The sequence below is a fragment of the Populus alba genome, chromosome 9, assembly GCF_005239225.2.
Source record: "Populus alba chromosome 9, ASM523922v2, whole genome shotgun sequence".
Lineage (NCBI taxonomy): Eukaryota > Viridiplantae > Streptophyta > Magnoliopsida > Malpighiales > Salicaceae > Populus > Populus alba.
In genome coordinates this window covers 1,841,016-1,854,992 of record NC_133292.1, presented here as the reverse complement: position 1 = coordinate 1,854,992, position 13,977 = coordinate 1,841,016, and the positions used below count along the sequence as shown (strand labels likewise).

General features: G+C 33.9%; 1 protein-coding gene across 4 annotated transcripts; it reads right to left on the bottom strand.

Annotated features, from left to right (window-relative positions):
* Window positions 1-290: 290 nt before the first annotated feature.
* Window positions 291-6,055, bottom strand: LOC118034744 (protein-tyrosine sulfotransferase). 4 transcript variants are annotated; one of them, XM_035040107.2, is made up of 13 exons: window positions 5,672-6,055; window positions 5,515-5,592; window positions 5,265-5,427; window positions 5,110-5,181; window positions 4,404-4,692; window positions 3,835-3,975; window positions 3,608-3,712; window positions 3,350-3,497; window positions 3,195-3,250; window positions 3,000-3,068; window positions 2,796-2,915; window positions 1,581-1,715; window positions 291-711 (listed from the first exon to the last, which is right to left on the bottom strand). In XM_035040107.2, exons 2-13 carry the CDS (start codon window positions 5,558-5,560, stop codon window positions 571-573), a joined length of 1,485 nt encoding a protein of 494 aa, XP_034895998.1. In that variant the 5' UTR covers window positions 5,561-5,592; window positions 5,672-6,055; the 3' UTR covers window positions 291-570. The 4 variants fall into 4 exon arrangements, with proteins under 4 accessions (XP_034895998.1, XP_034895996.1, XP_034895997.1 ...); XM_035040105.2 differs by having other exon boundaries at window positions 5,515-5,600; window positions 5,674-6,055; XM_035040106.2 differs by having other exon boundaries at window positions 5,515-5,597; window positions 5,674-6,055.
* Window positions 6,056-13,977: the final 7,922 nt, after the last annotated feature.

Below are 13,977 nucleotides of genomic sequence, written 5' to 3'. Positions count from 1 at the left end.
TTTTATATAAAAAAAATAATGAAAACGTTGTCCTTTAATATTCTTGTTTTTGTTTTTCGTTTTTTTAAATTGTGAAAATTCGTTTTTTTAAATTGTGAAAATTGGAGTGCCAATGATGATCGTTTTGGGAAGGAAGGAAAGAGTTGCTGATAATTTCAGATTTTTCCAAGTCATGTGCCTTGATTTCCGTTGTCCCGTGCCATCCTATCACAATTCACAAGTTAAGAATTTAGGGTTTGCCAATTACTCATTTAAGCTCGAACATTCAATAATAATGACAAAACAAAAGATGAACAGGACCAATGTGGGTATTGTTGGATTTCTGAGGAAATACAAAAACGAAAAAGAAAAGGTGGGAGCTGGATAAACAAAATTTATAACATTTCATCAGCAAGCCATCCCTATCAAAAAAAAAGAAAAAAAAAAGAACCGGTACATCGTTGATCGAGCTTCAAAGTAAACCAGAGGCATAGGAATGAAACCTACTTTCCTATCCAGTGTAGAGGAACTTTTTTTTTCCCTTTTGGCCAATGGATATCTTCTATTTCTAAACAAGTAGAAAGTGATTTTTTATATCTTAACTTTCGACATTCTTCTTCTTGCATTTACACATAGGAAAAGGAGTACAAGGAGGACGACAATGTACATGGCTGATGAAAAGAATTTCCACATCGTGATCCCACCAGGGTTGTTGAACATGCTCTCCGACTCCTGCAGTAGAAAAAAAACACGGAATATAAGGCACCTCACCTTTAAGCTGTTTAAAGATGACCATGAAAAACAAAGAAAAATGTCGGAATAACACCAGGAAACACAAAAGCAGAAGTTTTAAAACTGATAGTAACCAAACATGTTCAGAGGTGTTCTTAATCAGCTGTTCCTCAAAATGTGATTATAAGATATAACAAATAGCTTTTCATGCAAAGAATGTTTGGATACTGTTAACCATCCCTGCTCTTTCTTGGGTGGGGAAAAGCTATAAAGACTTGATTTTGGTGTTTCTCTAATGTTCTACGCCTTTTGTGATTGTGCTTTCTGGCATCTTTAATTAACTGCCAGATGCATATCCAGAGCATGGAATGAGATTGCATTTTCAAGTACAGAAAATAATATATGATGTCCAGTACCAAGAACAGAAAACTATCTTCAAAAGCTTCTTCAAAAAGGACCTTGGGTAGCTGAAATAGCAATACTCTTCATAAATACCACAGGACAGCGTACCATTAAAAAAGGTTGAGAGATATGACAGCTAAAAGAGTATTGTTGGAGTTTTTTGTTCACAAAACTAAAACAGGAGTTACTGCATCCTGATAAGTCATCACATATTTAAAACCTATAACAGAACAGGATAATGGTGTGACAAGCAGGTGAAAAAAAAACAAAGAAAATAAGTATCGATGAGCATGGGTTAGAGACAGGGAGAGCGTCAAGAAGAAAGCACTGAGTGTTAAAACACGCATCACAATATTATAGAAGTTTCACCAGTCAATATTTTCTTAGGTGAAGCAATAACCAGCATGATTAAGTGTGAACGCCAGCAGAAACATGGAATAGATTACAATTCTGAAAGAGATGCTTACCATACTAGACAACTTTTCCACCACATGCTTGTGTTGCTTTGCAAAGATCTCCCGAGCATATTTATATAGCTCGAAATCAAGATGGTTTAGTGATCTTATCTGCTCAATAACCACCTCAGAAACCCTACTGCGATCCTGTGAAATGTCATCATGGAAGGGTTAGTAAGCAATAACAGGGGTGGATTCTTCCATAATCAAATCATCAGCAGTGAATCATAACAATTCAAAAAGGCAGTCTACCAACATTACAAAATGTTTCAACATGGAAACCACATGCATACACAAGTGAGACAGAAAACATTCGGCACAAACTTCAAAATGCAATACATTAAATGAAGATGTTTGGAAATAAACAAATGTATAAATACTATGAGGCAAGCAGAAAAAGAATTTCTACTTCTGAAGGTAACAATCTGGAAAATGGAAAAGAAGCACTCTCAAAATAAAGAGCATTCCAGTCCAAACCAATTCAGCTAAATGTCCGCCAGAGAAACACCCTTAAAAGTTGCAACAGCATTACAAGGAAGCAAGGTTAGTATCGCTGTCCTGTCCCGCATGACCAAAAGAGAAATGTTCCTTGAAATTTTAGCATCTCTCTTTATCCTAACATAATCACTGCTAAAACAGCATAGCACCAAAAAATCTTCTAAGCCACGTGGTGCCACAAAAAACAAATATGCAGAGATGTGGTCTTCTGAGATCTACTACCCTACAAGATTAATGCTAGACTTATCGAGAGCCTCTGACCACACAGCTTCAACTATGGAGTGCCCTTCAGATTCCACATAAAATCTGCTAAAGGAACTGTTGAGGATCAGAGGTTTGGGAAAGATGGGAAATGACTTGAAGAAAAGCACCAGTCATTCCTCCTATCCAAATGTTTGATGTGTTGCACATTTCTCATTGAATTTATTTATTGGCTTCAGCTAGACTTCAAATTTCAGACTACCCAGAGCAAAGCATGACAGTATTTAACATGAAAGGACTGCATCATTTTTGGCTGCAGTCTGCTCTATCACACAACAACGAATCCTGTCACCTGTTAATTCTTCAAGAAGCATCGAAAATGTCAAAGTTCGTAGAAATTTGACAAATTATGAGGCAGGTTGATGATATGAAAAACAAATTTGTTTAGACAAAAAAAAAAAAAAAAAAAAGAGGGGGGTTAGACTAGCAGAAAGAATGGCCGGTGAAAGAAAATCTTGAAAAGTGCACCTCCTTCGAAAAGTTTGCTGGAGAGATTCTCTTCAAAGAAGACTTGCGGCGCCGTGACTGGGTCTTTCGTAAACTAGAAATGCAGCCTTCATAAGCTTCCATAAGTTTACCCACAGTCATCTAATGTGTTGGAAAGATGATCCAAGTTAACTTTTAACCTTTTAAAGGACAGACAATTCATTATATGTATACAATGTGCCTTACAGTTTCTTTCTTCTCTTCCAGATCCTCTGCGGAACCAATTTCATCTGCCTTGTGGTCTGAAGTGCTATCCTGTCATGAAGAAATAGCAAGAATACATGCTACTCTGCTTAGTATTCAGTGTCACATTTACTAAATGAACTACCTTAATTACCAAATATCACTAGTGCCAAGAGCAAAGAGTTCACTGCTGCTCACCTGATTATCATCATTTTCAGGCAATGATTCAGAATGCGAAGAACCCTGCCCTGTACCTCAAGCAAAGAATAAAAATAAAAATTATATGACTTGGAAGATACGAAACCACTTGAAGGAAGGGCTAAAGTGGAAATGGAATTCCTCCCCGAACCAACCTGATTTGCTATTAGCAGCACTCTCCATGCTAGAATTTTCTGTTAATGCCTTCGAAATCACCTGTGCACCGACTACATTTGCAAACATAGTTGCAGACTCTCTGTGGTCCTCAGTGAGTCCAACATATAGCATATCATCCAACCTCTTCTGCAAGATTTACAAGTATCTACCATGAAAACAACCATGGAGGGAAAAATATCAGAGGAACAATATCGTGAAACAGCATTTTCCAAAACGCAGAAACCTATTGTAATTACCTTTGCAACTTCAAGAACATGTTCACCAAGAATCTTATGCTTCTGCACACAACAACGCACTTCATGTGATTCCGCAAAATAAGAGTTGTTTGTCAATCCTGCAACCTGTTAATTAAAACAGTTGGTAAGACTCCAAGAATTCAATGACTATAGTAGCCTGGATGGTGCGATTGTATAAAGAAAAAGGATGAAGTACTGCATGCTGCGAGATTTAAGAGGACAAGTACCTGGAACGTCTCTCCATTGTGTACAAGCTCATGGGCTCTAGGGTCATTGATGTATTCCTGTAAAGGCATCACCATTTTCTCCATGTTGTATGGGTCATTCCTCTTAATGTCAATTGAGCCCATCATTTTTCTAGCATCCCTCTGTCCATGAGAATAAAACATATAAACATAGCATGCAGCTCAAGGAAGAAAAAGCCTAGTCTTTCAATAAATTATTGCATTGTCATGACAAGTTTTAGTGGTCCATGCAGAATTGGTCCTGGTCATTGTAAAGAATATGTACATGCAGGTTAGAGAAATTAGAGTGAGATGATTACTGAAGAGGGACAAATAACTTGGAGTATCCGTGTCTTCAAAATGGTCAGATATAATTAGAACTTAATTAGGTCTTGTTTTGAGCTGTATTTTTCCTGAAGAACAATAATGTGGATGGGAATTCATGATAAGAGCATACGTCCAAACAGTTATGAACAATAAAACAAAAGAATCAAGTAGAAATATCATGTTATTGAACAAACAGAGGAAGTGAGAAATCCAACAGGTGGCAGCAGATTACATGAGAAACATACCCGAGCAAAAAGGTCTTCCCTCATCCATGGGACCAAATATTTCCAGGGCCATATATCCAATGTACTGACTCCAGTAGCTCCAGGGCGCATGCGGCCAACCATTTTTGTAGCAGAAGTTAAGTTAGGATGCACCAAAAACCTAGCTGCAACTTCAATTGAGAATTCGTAAGTACTAAAGATGCGGTCAACTGGATTTCTAAGAATGGTCACCACCGAAGTTTTCTCCTTGGGAAGTTTGGACATCATGCTATAGTCATCATGAGTTGCCAACAACCTGCATTCCTGCTTTCTGCACAAGATGCAAACTACATCAATCAAAATATCATAAATCAATAGATAGCCTTTGTCCCTTTTTATAGTGTTACAATATTTAAAATACTGCCATGTGGTTGCTGCAATCAAGCCTTTCATTTTTCCTACCTCTGCACTTATAAAATTATAGAAAGCAAGAACTTGCTTGATTAGAGGTGAATCTAGAGATGGGATGGGGTAGAGTAATACTCGATAGATAGAGAAAACAAACCCGTTAGGATTACCCATTGTATGTAATATATATAATAGTGTTGTCAATTCAGCCTCCAAAAGAGATTTCAAAGAAATCAATTTTATCAATAACATCCATAGAAAAACTGAACATTTGGTTGAACAAAAAGATGGACAACCAGAATTATAAGAAATAAGGAGTTGCTGAATAGGAAAATGATACCTCGGATCAAACCGTAGCTTATCATAAGAACGGGGGCATTCTTGAGCATTAGCGTACAACCTTTTCAAGAAACTGCAAGCACAAAACACAAGGTAGTAGAGCTGTAAGTAAGGCCTCGAATTTGATCATAGTGTGATGTTCCATAGAGGAAATACCAATGAAAATACGTGCGGCCACCAGTTCTGGGGACATGAAGGAAAAACAACAGATCTCGAAGTGTATGCTTGTCCTCTTTAACTCGTTGAAGGGAAGAGAATGCCCAGTTTTTAACAACCTTTTCACAGTGGCTAAAATCACTCTTGATGGGACAGATATTGGCTAACACGGAAACAAACAAACAAGAGGTAAATGCAGAGTGACCAGCAAAAAACAATATGTGAAAAACTTTAAACAATAAAAACATACCCAAAACTAGAATCAGAAAGGCAAGCAGCTTCAGAGTAGGATCCATCCGGTTAAAGAAAAAAAAAAGCCCTCTACTCCTCCACCTACTGCCAAAACAGAATAGGGTTTAGAAAGAATAGCAGAATGGAGAAAACTATCAAACAAGAAACAGAAATTCACCTGTATCGAGTTGAGGAATCTTGTGCTCATAAATTCTTGAACACAACCCAAGCCCTTGCCTTTTCTTTTTTGATGGGCTGGTTGGGATTCACTCCAGCTCCCAGTCAATCAGGAGGGTCGTCCGATTTTTCTTTTCACAACTCAAAAGACCAAACAAAATTTGTGTTTTCCGGAGAAAACTAGTGGATCGGGCTTTGGTCTTCTCTTGAGTTGTGTTGTGTCCCAAAAACAACAGAGAGCTTGCTCTGAATTGATGGCACCGAAGACAGACAAACCGATTAAAAATATTTGATCTTGGTCGGAGTTTCCTTTTTGTTTCACAGGGGGCATTTCGTCAAAGCGTAAAACAGCTTACATCACTGTCCATTAACTAATTAATTGTAAAAAGTTTAACTGATCAAATGAGCTGTTTTTTTCAGAAAGGTTTTGGTTTATTTGTTTTATTAGATGAATTATTAATTTTTTTATTTATGTAATTTTTTTGTATTGATAGCTTTTTTAATTTTAAAGTAAAGACAATTAAAATAAATGTTTTTAACAATTTAAATAACTTAAAATAAGTAGGAAAATGTGTATCTCTTCTATCTAAATTATATTTCCTTATTAATGTATTTTTGTTTTGTTTTAATGAAAATATCTTATTAAATAAAAAACATTGTGATTAAAATAAAAAAAAAAGATATTATCTTCTTAAAAAATAAGTTTTCATAAGAAAAACATTAAAAATCATCTCTCAAAATTTTATATATAATTAAAAAACAAATAATTTTTTTAAAATAAAATAATAATATGACTTAATTCTCAATAAATTAAATTTGATAAAATATAATTAAAAAACCGTTCAAGTCAATCCGAGTTAATATAAAAACACTTGTAAATCAAATTATAAATTCGGTGGATTGACTCGAGTTATTTGTTATTATTTTTTAATATTAAATTAATTAAAAATTAGATTTTATAATTTATTTAAAAAATTAATTAAATCTTATTATTTATTCAACTCCTGTCCCCAATCTAATGAACTTTTTTGAAAAAACTAAACTGATTCCAATAGTCAACTCAATTACTTTTTTCTTCACGAAAAGAACAAAAGCATCATTATAACTCTCTCCGTGAAGAATGAAGTTGGGGAGAAAGAAGTTCATGAACACAATAGAATGAATTTACATCTTCACCCTCAACAGCCAATCTTCCATTAACTACAGAGGAAAAATGATAAACTACACCAAGTCCAAGACTTTTTTTCCTCATCAAAACCTCCAAGAACACCTCGTTAATGAACGAGAGGAAAAACAATCTCAAATTACAATCCAAGCATGCTCCTCGGATAAAATCATTCATGAGCGAGGTGGAGCAATCTTCAAGGAAATCTTGAGACTTCGCGAAACTGTTTTAGCCATTGTTGCTCGTAGATCTTCAAACAGAGCTGATATTGCCCTGTGAAACTGAGCCATTTCTAATTTCATTAACCAGTTCTTGATGGTCTGGTTGAACTTCGAGGTTTTGTTATCCCATTCTTCAATCTTTTCCAGGAACCCGAAACACAGTTTCATCCCAAGTGAAATACTCGAGAAATCATATCGTCAAAATCAACAGCAAAAAAGAAACTAGGGTTTTCTGGGATTTTAACGAACAGCAGATTTAGGAAACAAGAAATTAGGATTCTTGGGAACTACAGAATTCACAAGAGCTTAAGCCATGGCAGCAAGGAAATAGAACTATCTTCCTCCTCTCTACGCATCAAACTGAATTAAAACTTACCCATCTCATCTATAAAATCAGATTAAATGACAAGCTTTTATTTTACCTAACATGGTGGATTGACTTTGTGGTTGAAGAGTTGAGAGATCCACCTCACCCCTTAAATGGGCTAAGTGGCTCTGTTCGTCATGCCTGTAATTGATGATGCTACGTGCGTTTAGCATAAAAGCAATATTTAATTTAATATCCGATTTGCTTTGAAATCAAAGTATATGATTTTTTTTTAAAAAAAAAACCCCACTTTTAATATTAAAAAAAATATGAAGAGCGGTTCCTTTTTATTTAAGAAAAAAAAAAATATTTTTAAAGGTTTTGTAAGTGTGGTAGATTTTATTTTTTATTTAAAAATATATTAAAATAATTTTTTATTTTTTAAAATTTTATTTTTGATATAAAAATTTTAAAATAATTTTAAAATACTAAAAAATTAATTTAAAACAAAACAAAAATAATTCGAATTTTGACAGAACCTCGTAGCTAATTAACTAAGCATTGTTTTTACTAATGTTGTTTTCATCTCAGAATGCACACACATCAATACCAGACAAACATTTCCACGTTATCTTGCAAGTTTCGAATTCTTGAAAATGATGCAACAAAATAATATATTTTAAATGCACGAATAATGTTATACATTTAAACCTGATTAAGTATGACTATAAGAGTGTTTGAAATTTAAATTATTTTTTAAAAAAATATTTTTTATATAAAAATATCTAATTAATATTTCTATATATATATTTTTTAATAATTCTAACATCTGTAGATTAAAATTATTTAAAAAATTATACTTCTTACTAAAAAGAACTTGGGAACATCGCATCTCGTTCTTTATTTATATGAAAAATAAAAGAAATGAGTGTTTTTTTTTTTTCCATCAAGCCTTTTTGCTTCATCTTCATTTTATTTTTTTAATTTTATTTTTTAATATTAACTTGATTTTGAATCTATTTTTATAAATTATTTTATTTTTTTATGAGTTTATCGCAGCCTCAATAAACATCATTATATTTAATTTATACTTAATTTGTTCTTAATTTTATGAGCGTGACATTTTTTTTAATAATATAATTAAATAAAAAATAATTTAAAAATTTCTTAAATCTAGTAGAGTTCATGATCTAAATAATAGATCTAACGTGTTAAGCCGTGAAACCTGAATCAATCAAATATATCGTTATCTTAATATTAAGAAAAAGATGTTATCTTAAATTTTTTTTTTTAAAGCTAAACATGTTTTTTACTGGTCATTCGAGTTACTTTTAAACTCGTCAAGTTAATCAAGTCATATCAGAACAACTATAAAAAAATTTAATTTTAAAGTTTAATTAAACAAAAAAATATGTTAAAGAACTATCTAAATCTAAAAATTTAAATTATTAGGTAAGTTTCAAGATATGATTTATATTATTCTCTAATATACCTCCTTAAATAAAAGTCTTTTAAATTTGAAACTTGTCTATATTCACACTACTTTATACTTAATTTATTTTCAAATAAATAGGGATGATGAGATTTGAACTCGTGATTATTTGGTCATCAATACTCTAATATTATATTAAAAAACTATCTTAACTCAAAAACTTAAATTATTAGATGAAATCATATTATTTATATTATTTTTTAATAAAATTAAACAAAAAAAATTTTAAATTTAACTTTTTAAATCTAGTTTAATATCAATAACAAATACTTGCCAATAAACTATCTCGAAAATCATCTCGGCATTATAAACTAGTCAAATCCAAGCATGTTTAAAAAAAAAAAAAAAAAACATTCGAAAACAGTAATAGGAAATGGTGCGCAATATGACTAAAAAACTCGTAAGAATACCGTAAACCACAAAAAAAAAAAAAAAAGAACGAAGCCTAGGAGTGCGTGTAGCCACCTCATCAGCCAGCACCATCTACAGAAACTTTCATGAATATCGAGGTGGTGGGGTCCTCCACCCTCCGCCGCAGTTTGTCGCCCCTTTGCAATGCTGCTAGCGTCCTCGCCACTACCAAGATCATGGGACTGGCGGAGCGAACAACTGTGCTTGGAGACCGCAATCCCCGCTCAAATCAAGAAATTGTGATTCTTCATCTAGGAAAGCAGCACCCAGTTTGCAGGTGATGATTTTAGCAACATGCTCTACTTTATTTATTTATACAGACAGTAGAATGGTTGAAACAATTAGTAGGATGTAGGAAATTTCTAATGATTAACATGATTTTGACTTTTTCATGTATTTTTTGTTTATTTGATTGTGAAATTAAATGCTATATTTATTCTTAGATAATATAAAAAATACACTTATCATATCAATTGAATATATTTTTTTAAAAATAATATTTCTTTTTATATTATAACTCATGAAGTTCCAAAAAATCCAAGTAGCATAAAATAAGACTTTTGAGTTGGATAATTTATTAAATATATGTATGACAAACATATTAGTCTCAAGACACTTAGGCTTGACATTCCGCCACATCCAAGACACTTGAATTTGGTATATTTGTCAGAATCATGTTATCTTGAACAAGGCTAGTTGTTAAGTTCAAGTGCAATGAACTTGGTTGACTGCAAAATTTAAATGTCTTAGATCTGACATATTTATCAAACCCATGTTATCTTGAACTTGGTCAAGTCGAAGTACTTTAGTTCTATCATGTTCACTAGACTCACACAACCTCATTCCTTTAGGTGTGCCTAAAGGAGGATATGGTCATTTTCTTAAGTGTCCCAGGGGAGGATGGTCAATCCCTTGGGTATGCTCAAGGGAGAATCCAATAATTTTCTTGGGCATGCTAAGGGAGGATAGTCGTTTATTTGGGTGTTCCTCGGGTCTAGCACACTATCAAGCTTAATTTCATCAAGGTTTGCCAGACCCAATGTTCCCAAGGCTTGGCATATCACCAAGCCCATTCGTGTTTGGGTCTGGCTAACACGAGACCTAGTGTGTCTGATTGCGTTTGGGTCTTACTAACACGAGACATATCGTGCCCGGGGCTTGGCACACTGCCAAGCCCAGTCGTGTCTGGGTTTGGCATTAGCTAAACCCAGTATGCGGCTTGGCACACTGTCAAGCTTAAAGTGCATTCACTGGGGCATGCTTGTTTTCCAGGAAATTTATACTCATAAATTTGTTTTGATCCAATATTTCTTGGTTAAGATAAATAGATAAAAATTTGGTTCATTGGTATCCCCCCAATATTTTCGATAAAATAGTTATGGGGAACCCAATGAAGTTGAACTTATACTTAGAAACTTCTAAGTGATTATAGGTTCTTGATGAGTAGGAGTATGTAGCTTTTCCAACATTATCATGAGGCTTAAAAGCCATCCACTAAAAAGTGGCCTTTATGATTTTTTTTTTATGGGGCATGAGCATGTAGCTTTCCCAACATTATCATGAGGCTTAAAAGCCATCTACTAAAGAGTGGCCTTCATGATTTTTTTTTTTTATATAGGTTATCAGCATGAGCATGCAGCCCAACATTGTCAAGAGGCTTAAAAGCCCTCTACATTAAAGAAAGATCATCATGTTTTTTTTTTAAATGCGGTATGAGTCTATAGCTTTCTTAGCATTGTTATAGGGCTTAAAAGTCATCACTAAAAAGTGGACATCATGATTTTTTTTACGAGGCATGACAACCCCTTTACTGAAAGTGGCGATTACATGATGTTATTTGTACTAGAGAGATCAATCACATTCATCCCTTTGAGATTGATGCATATAACACTGAGGAAATTATATCTATCCTTTAAAAATTGATGTATATAGCACTGAGGAGATTAAGTTTATCCCTTAAGGATTGGTGCATATAGCACTGGGAAAACCAAGCCAATCCTATGAAGAGTGGTGTATACAACACCGGGGAGACTAAGTTCATCTCTTTCAAGATGTATTATTGAAATGCCCTAAGACATCACCTAGAGAAAATGAAAACAACCATTTTGAATAAGTCATTTATATATAAGAAACTTACATTCTTATTCTCATTGACTATGACAAATTTTTATTTGAATAAAGTGTCCAGTGTAAGGGAGACTCTTCCTTTTTTTTTGGATCATTATAAAAAATACTTCACATGTTTTACGGTTTGAACCAACATTTCACTCGTATTTGTTGAAATATTTTCAAAATCTCAAGGCTCTAATTGTATTTGTAAAGTTGGCAAAGCATAGCCTAAATTTACTTGTCTCTTTAAGTGGCTAGCATTGCCTCAATGCCAAGTTGAACCTAATTGAAGGATTGTTAAGGCTTTGTTTGGGCAAGAGTGTTTATAATAAGGAGAAGACTTGTCATGCATCCTAGCTGAGGTGGACATTGGTTGTGTACCATGGAATGGTTTGAAAATGTTTAAAGCAAGCTTTCGAAAGAAACCAATGGCTGTTTTTATTAGTTTTCCACATATGACAGAACTAATAAAGTCCTAAAAAATTCAAGTAGCCTAGGAATAGGCTCCCAGGTTGGATAGTTATTTAATCAATTGGTTTTAACACTCTCATCCATTCTCCCTAGCCAAGATAGTTGATAGCTTATACTTGGTGCTTGGTAGGTAAAGGTGACTTGTAGCTAGTACTTGCAAAATCTCTTTTAATAGAGGTGAAGTTCTTTGATGCTTAAATAAGTATCTTTTTATAGAGAGAAAATACAATAATATTCAAAAGAGAAATGCTCTGAAAATATATATGAAATTAGAATGAAGATTGTGAACCTTTAATTTGAAAATGTCATGGTGTATTTATAGTTCACGAGTCTTGTCTTTTTTGTGAAGATAAGGGTCTAAAGTGTAATGTTATCCTTATAACATTTAATGAGGTATAAATATCCCTTACATCTATATTATTGTGAAGATGAGGGTCTTTAATGTTTGATAGAAATACGATGAGTCTCCAAATGATTTTTATACACCTAAAAGGTGTAGGAAAATTAGGGTCTAAAATATTATATATAGCTGAGCCCATTGAGGTTAAGCTTTTTCCCTAGGCTAGACTCAAGGGAGAAGGGCCATCCCTTTAGGCGTGCCTCAGGTAGGATGGTCATCCCTTTAGGCACGCCAATTAATGATTGTCATTCCTTTAGAGAAGCAAATTAAGGATGGTTGTTACCTTAGACTTGGCTAACTGTCAAGTCCAAATGCCTTGGGTTTGGCATGTTTGTCAAACTCACGTTACCTTGGATTTAACAAATGACCAAGTCCAAGTACCTTAAGTCTGACATGTTTGTCAGATCCATTTTATCTTAGACTTGGCTGATTAAGCCCAGGTGTCTTGGATCTGACATGTTTGTTAAACCTATATTATTTTGGACTTGGTTAAATGCTAAGTCTAAGTACATTGGGTCTGGCATGTTGTCCAGATCCACATTACCTTATGCCCTTTAATGTACCAATAAAGGATGATCATTTTCTTGAGCGTGCCAAAAAAGAATAGTTGTTACCTTGGTTTTGGCTGGCTGCCAAGTTCAAGTGCAATGAACTTAGTTGATTTCCAAGTCTAAATATCTTGGGTCTAACATGTTTGCCAGACTCATATTACCTTGGACTTGGCTAATTGTCAAGTCCAAGTACCTTGAATTTGACGAATGGCTAGATCTAAGCTCCTTGGGTCTGACATATTTGTTAGACCTATATTATTTTGGACTTGATGGATTATCACATTCAAGTGTTTTGGATTCGACATGTTCACCAGACTCACATTACTTTATTCATTTGGGCATGCCAAGGGAGGATGATCATTCTTTTAGGCGTGCTAATAAAGGATTTGTATTTTCTTGAGCATGCTTGGGGCTTGACAATAGCTTAGCACACTACCAAGCCTGATTGCATATCATTTTCTTGATCGTGCTAAGAGAGAATAATTATTTTTTTGAGCATGTCAAATAAAAATACACATTCTCTTAGGCATGCCCAGGGCTTGGCATTCTTGGCATCCCAATCCCATCCCTCTCATTTGATCCATACTTTTAAAGAATTATCACTTATTATGTGGCCTCTAGCCTTTTACCCCTCTCCTGAAGTTGAGCCGCTTCACCCCTTAGTCCACAACAGGGGCAGCGGATTCTCCTACTTGAGAGTCTAAAGTCAATAATCCGGATTTCCCCCCTTTCTTTCCAGCAAGGCTGACTTAATTAGCTATAGGTAGACTTCACACAAATCTGGAGCTGCCAACTGGCAAGCTTAACATACCTTTACTTTTTTTTTGAAAATTTATCAGTATTTTTTTTTTAATCCATTGTTTTTTTATTAAGATATACTGATAAAAATATGAATCATCACTAACCAAATTATAAAAACAATAAAACAAATCTTATATGACAAACTTTGTGACTAAAGATGGTGTGCGGTCAAATCTGTAATACTATTTATTATTTACCACTCGATCCCAACATTTTAAAATCAAACTCCAATTACAAAGAAAGTAGCCTATTTAGTAACGCGTTTATATTTACTTTCAAATTAATTTTTCCTTGAAAAAAAAATTTGTATTGATATTTTTTAAATATTTGTTTTTGATGATTTTAATATAATAATATCTTGAAATTGGAAGGAGAAG

What these genes read in the sequence shown, in the direction of transcription:
- LOC118034744 (XM_035040107.2), bottom strand. Translation starts at nt 5,560, where the DNA reads ATGGATCCTACTCTGAAGCTGCTTGCCTTTCTGATTCTAGTTTTGG. An exon ending in CTGAAAATGATGATAATCAG is followed by an intron (nt 3,069 to 3,194) that starts GTGAGCAGCAGT and finishes TCTTCATGACAG; the next exon opens with GATAGCACTTCAGACCACAA. An exon ending in CAGCAAACTTTTCGAAGGAG is followed by an intron (nt 1,716 to 2,795) that starts GTGCACTTTTCA and finishes GACATTTCACAG; the next exon opens with GATCGCAGTAGGGTTTCTGA.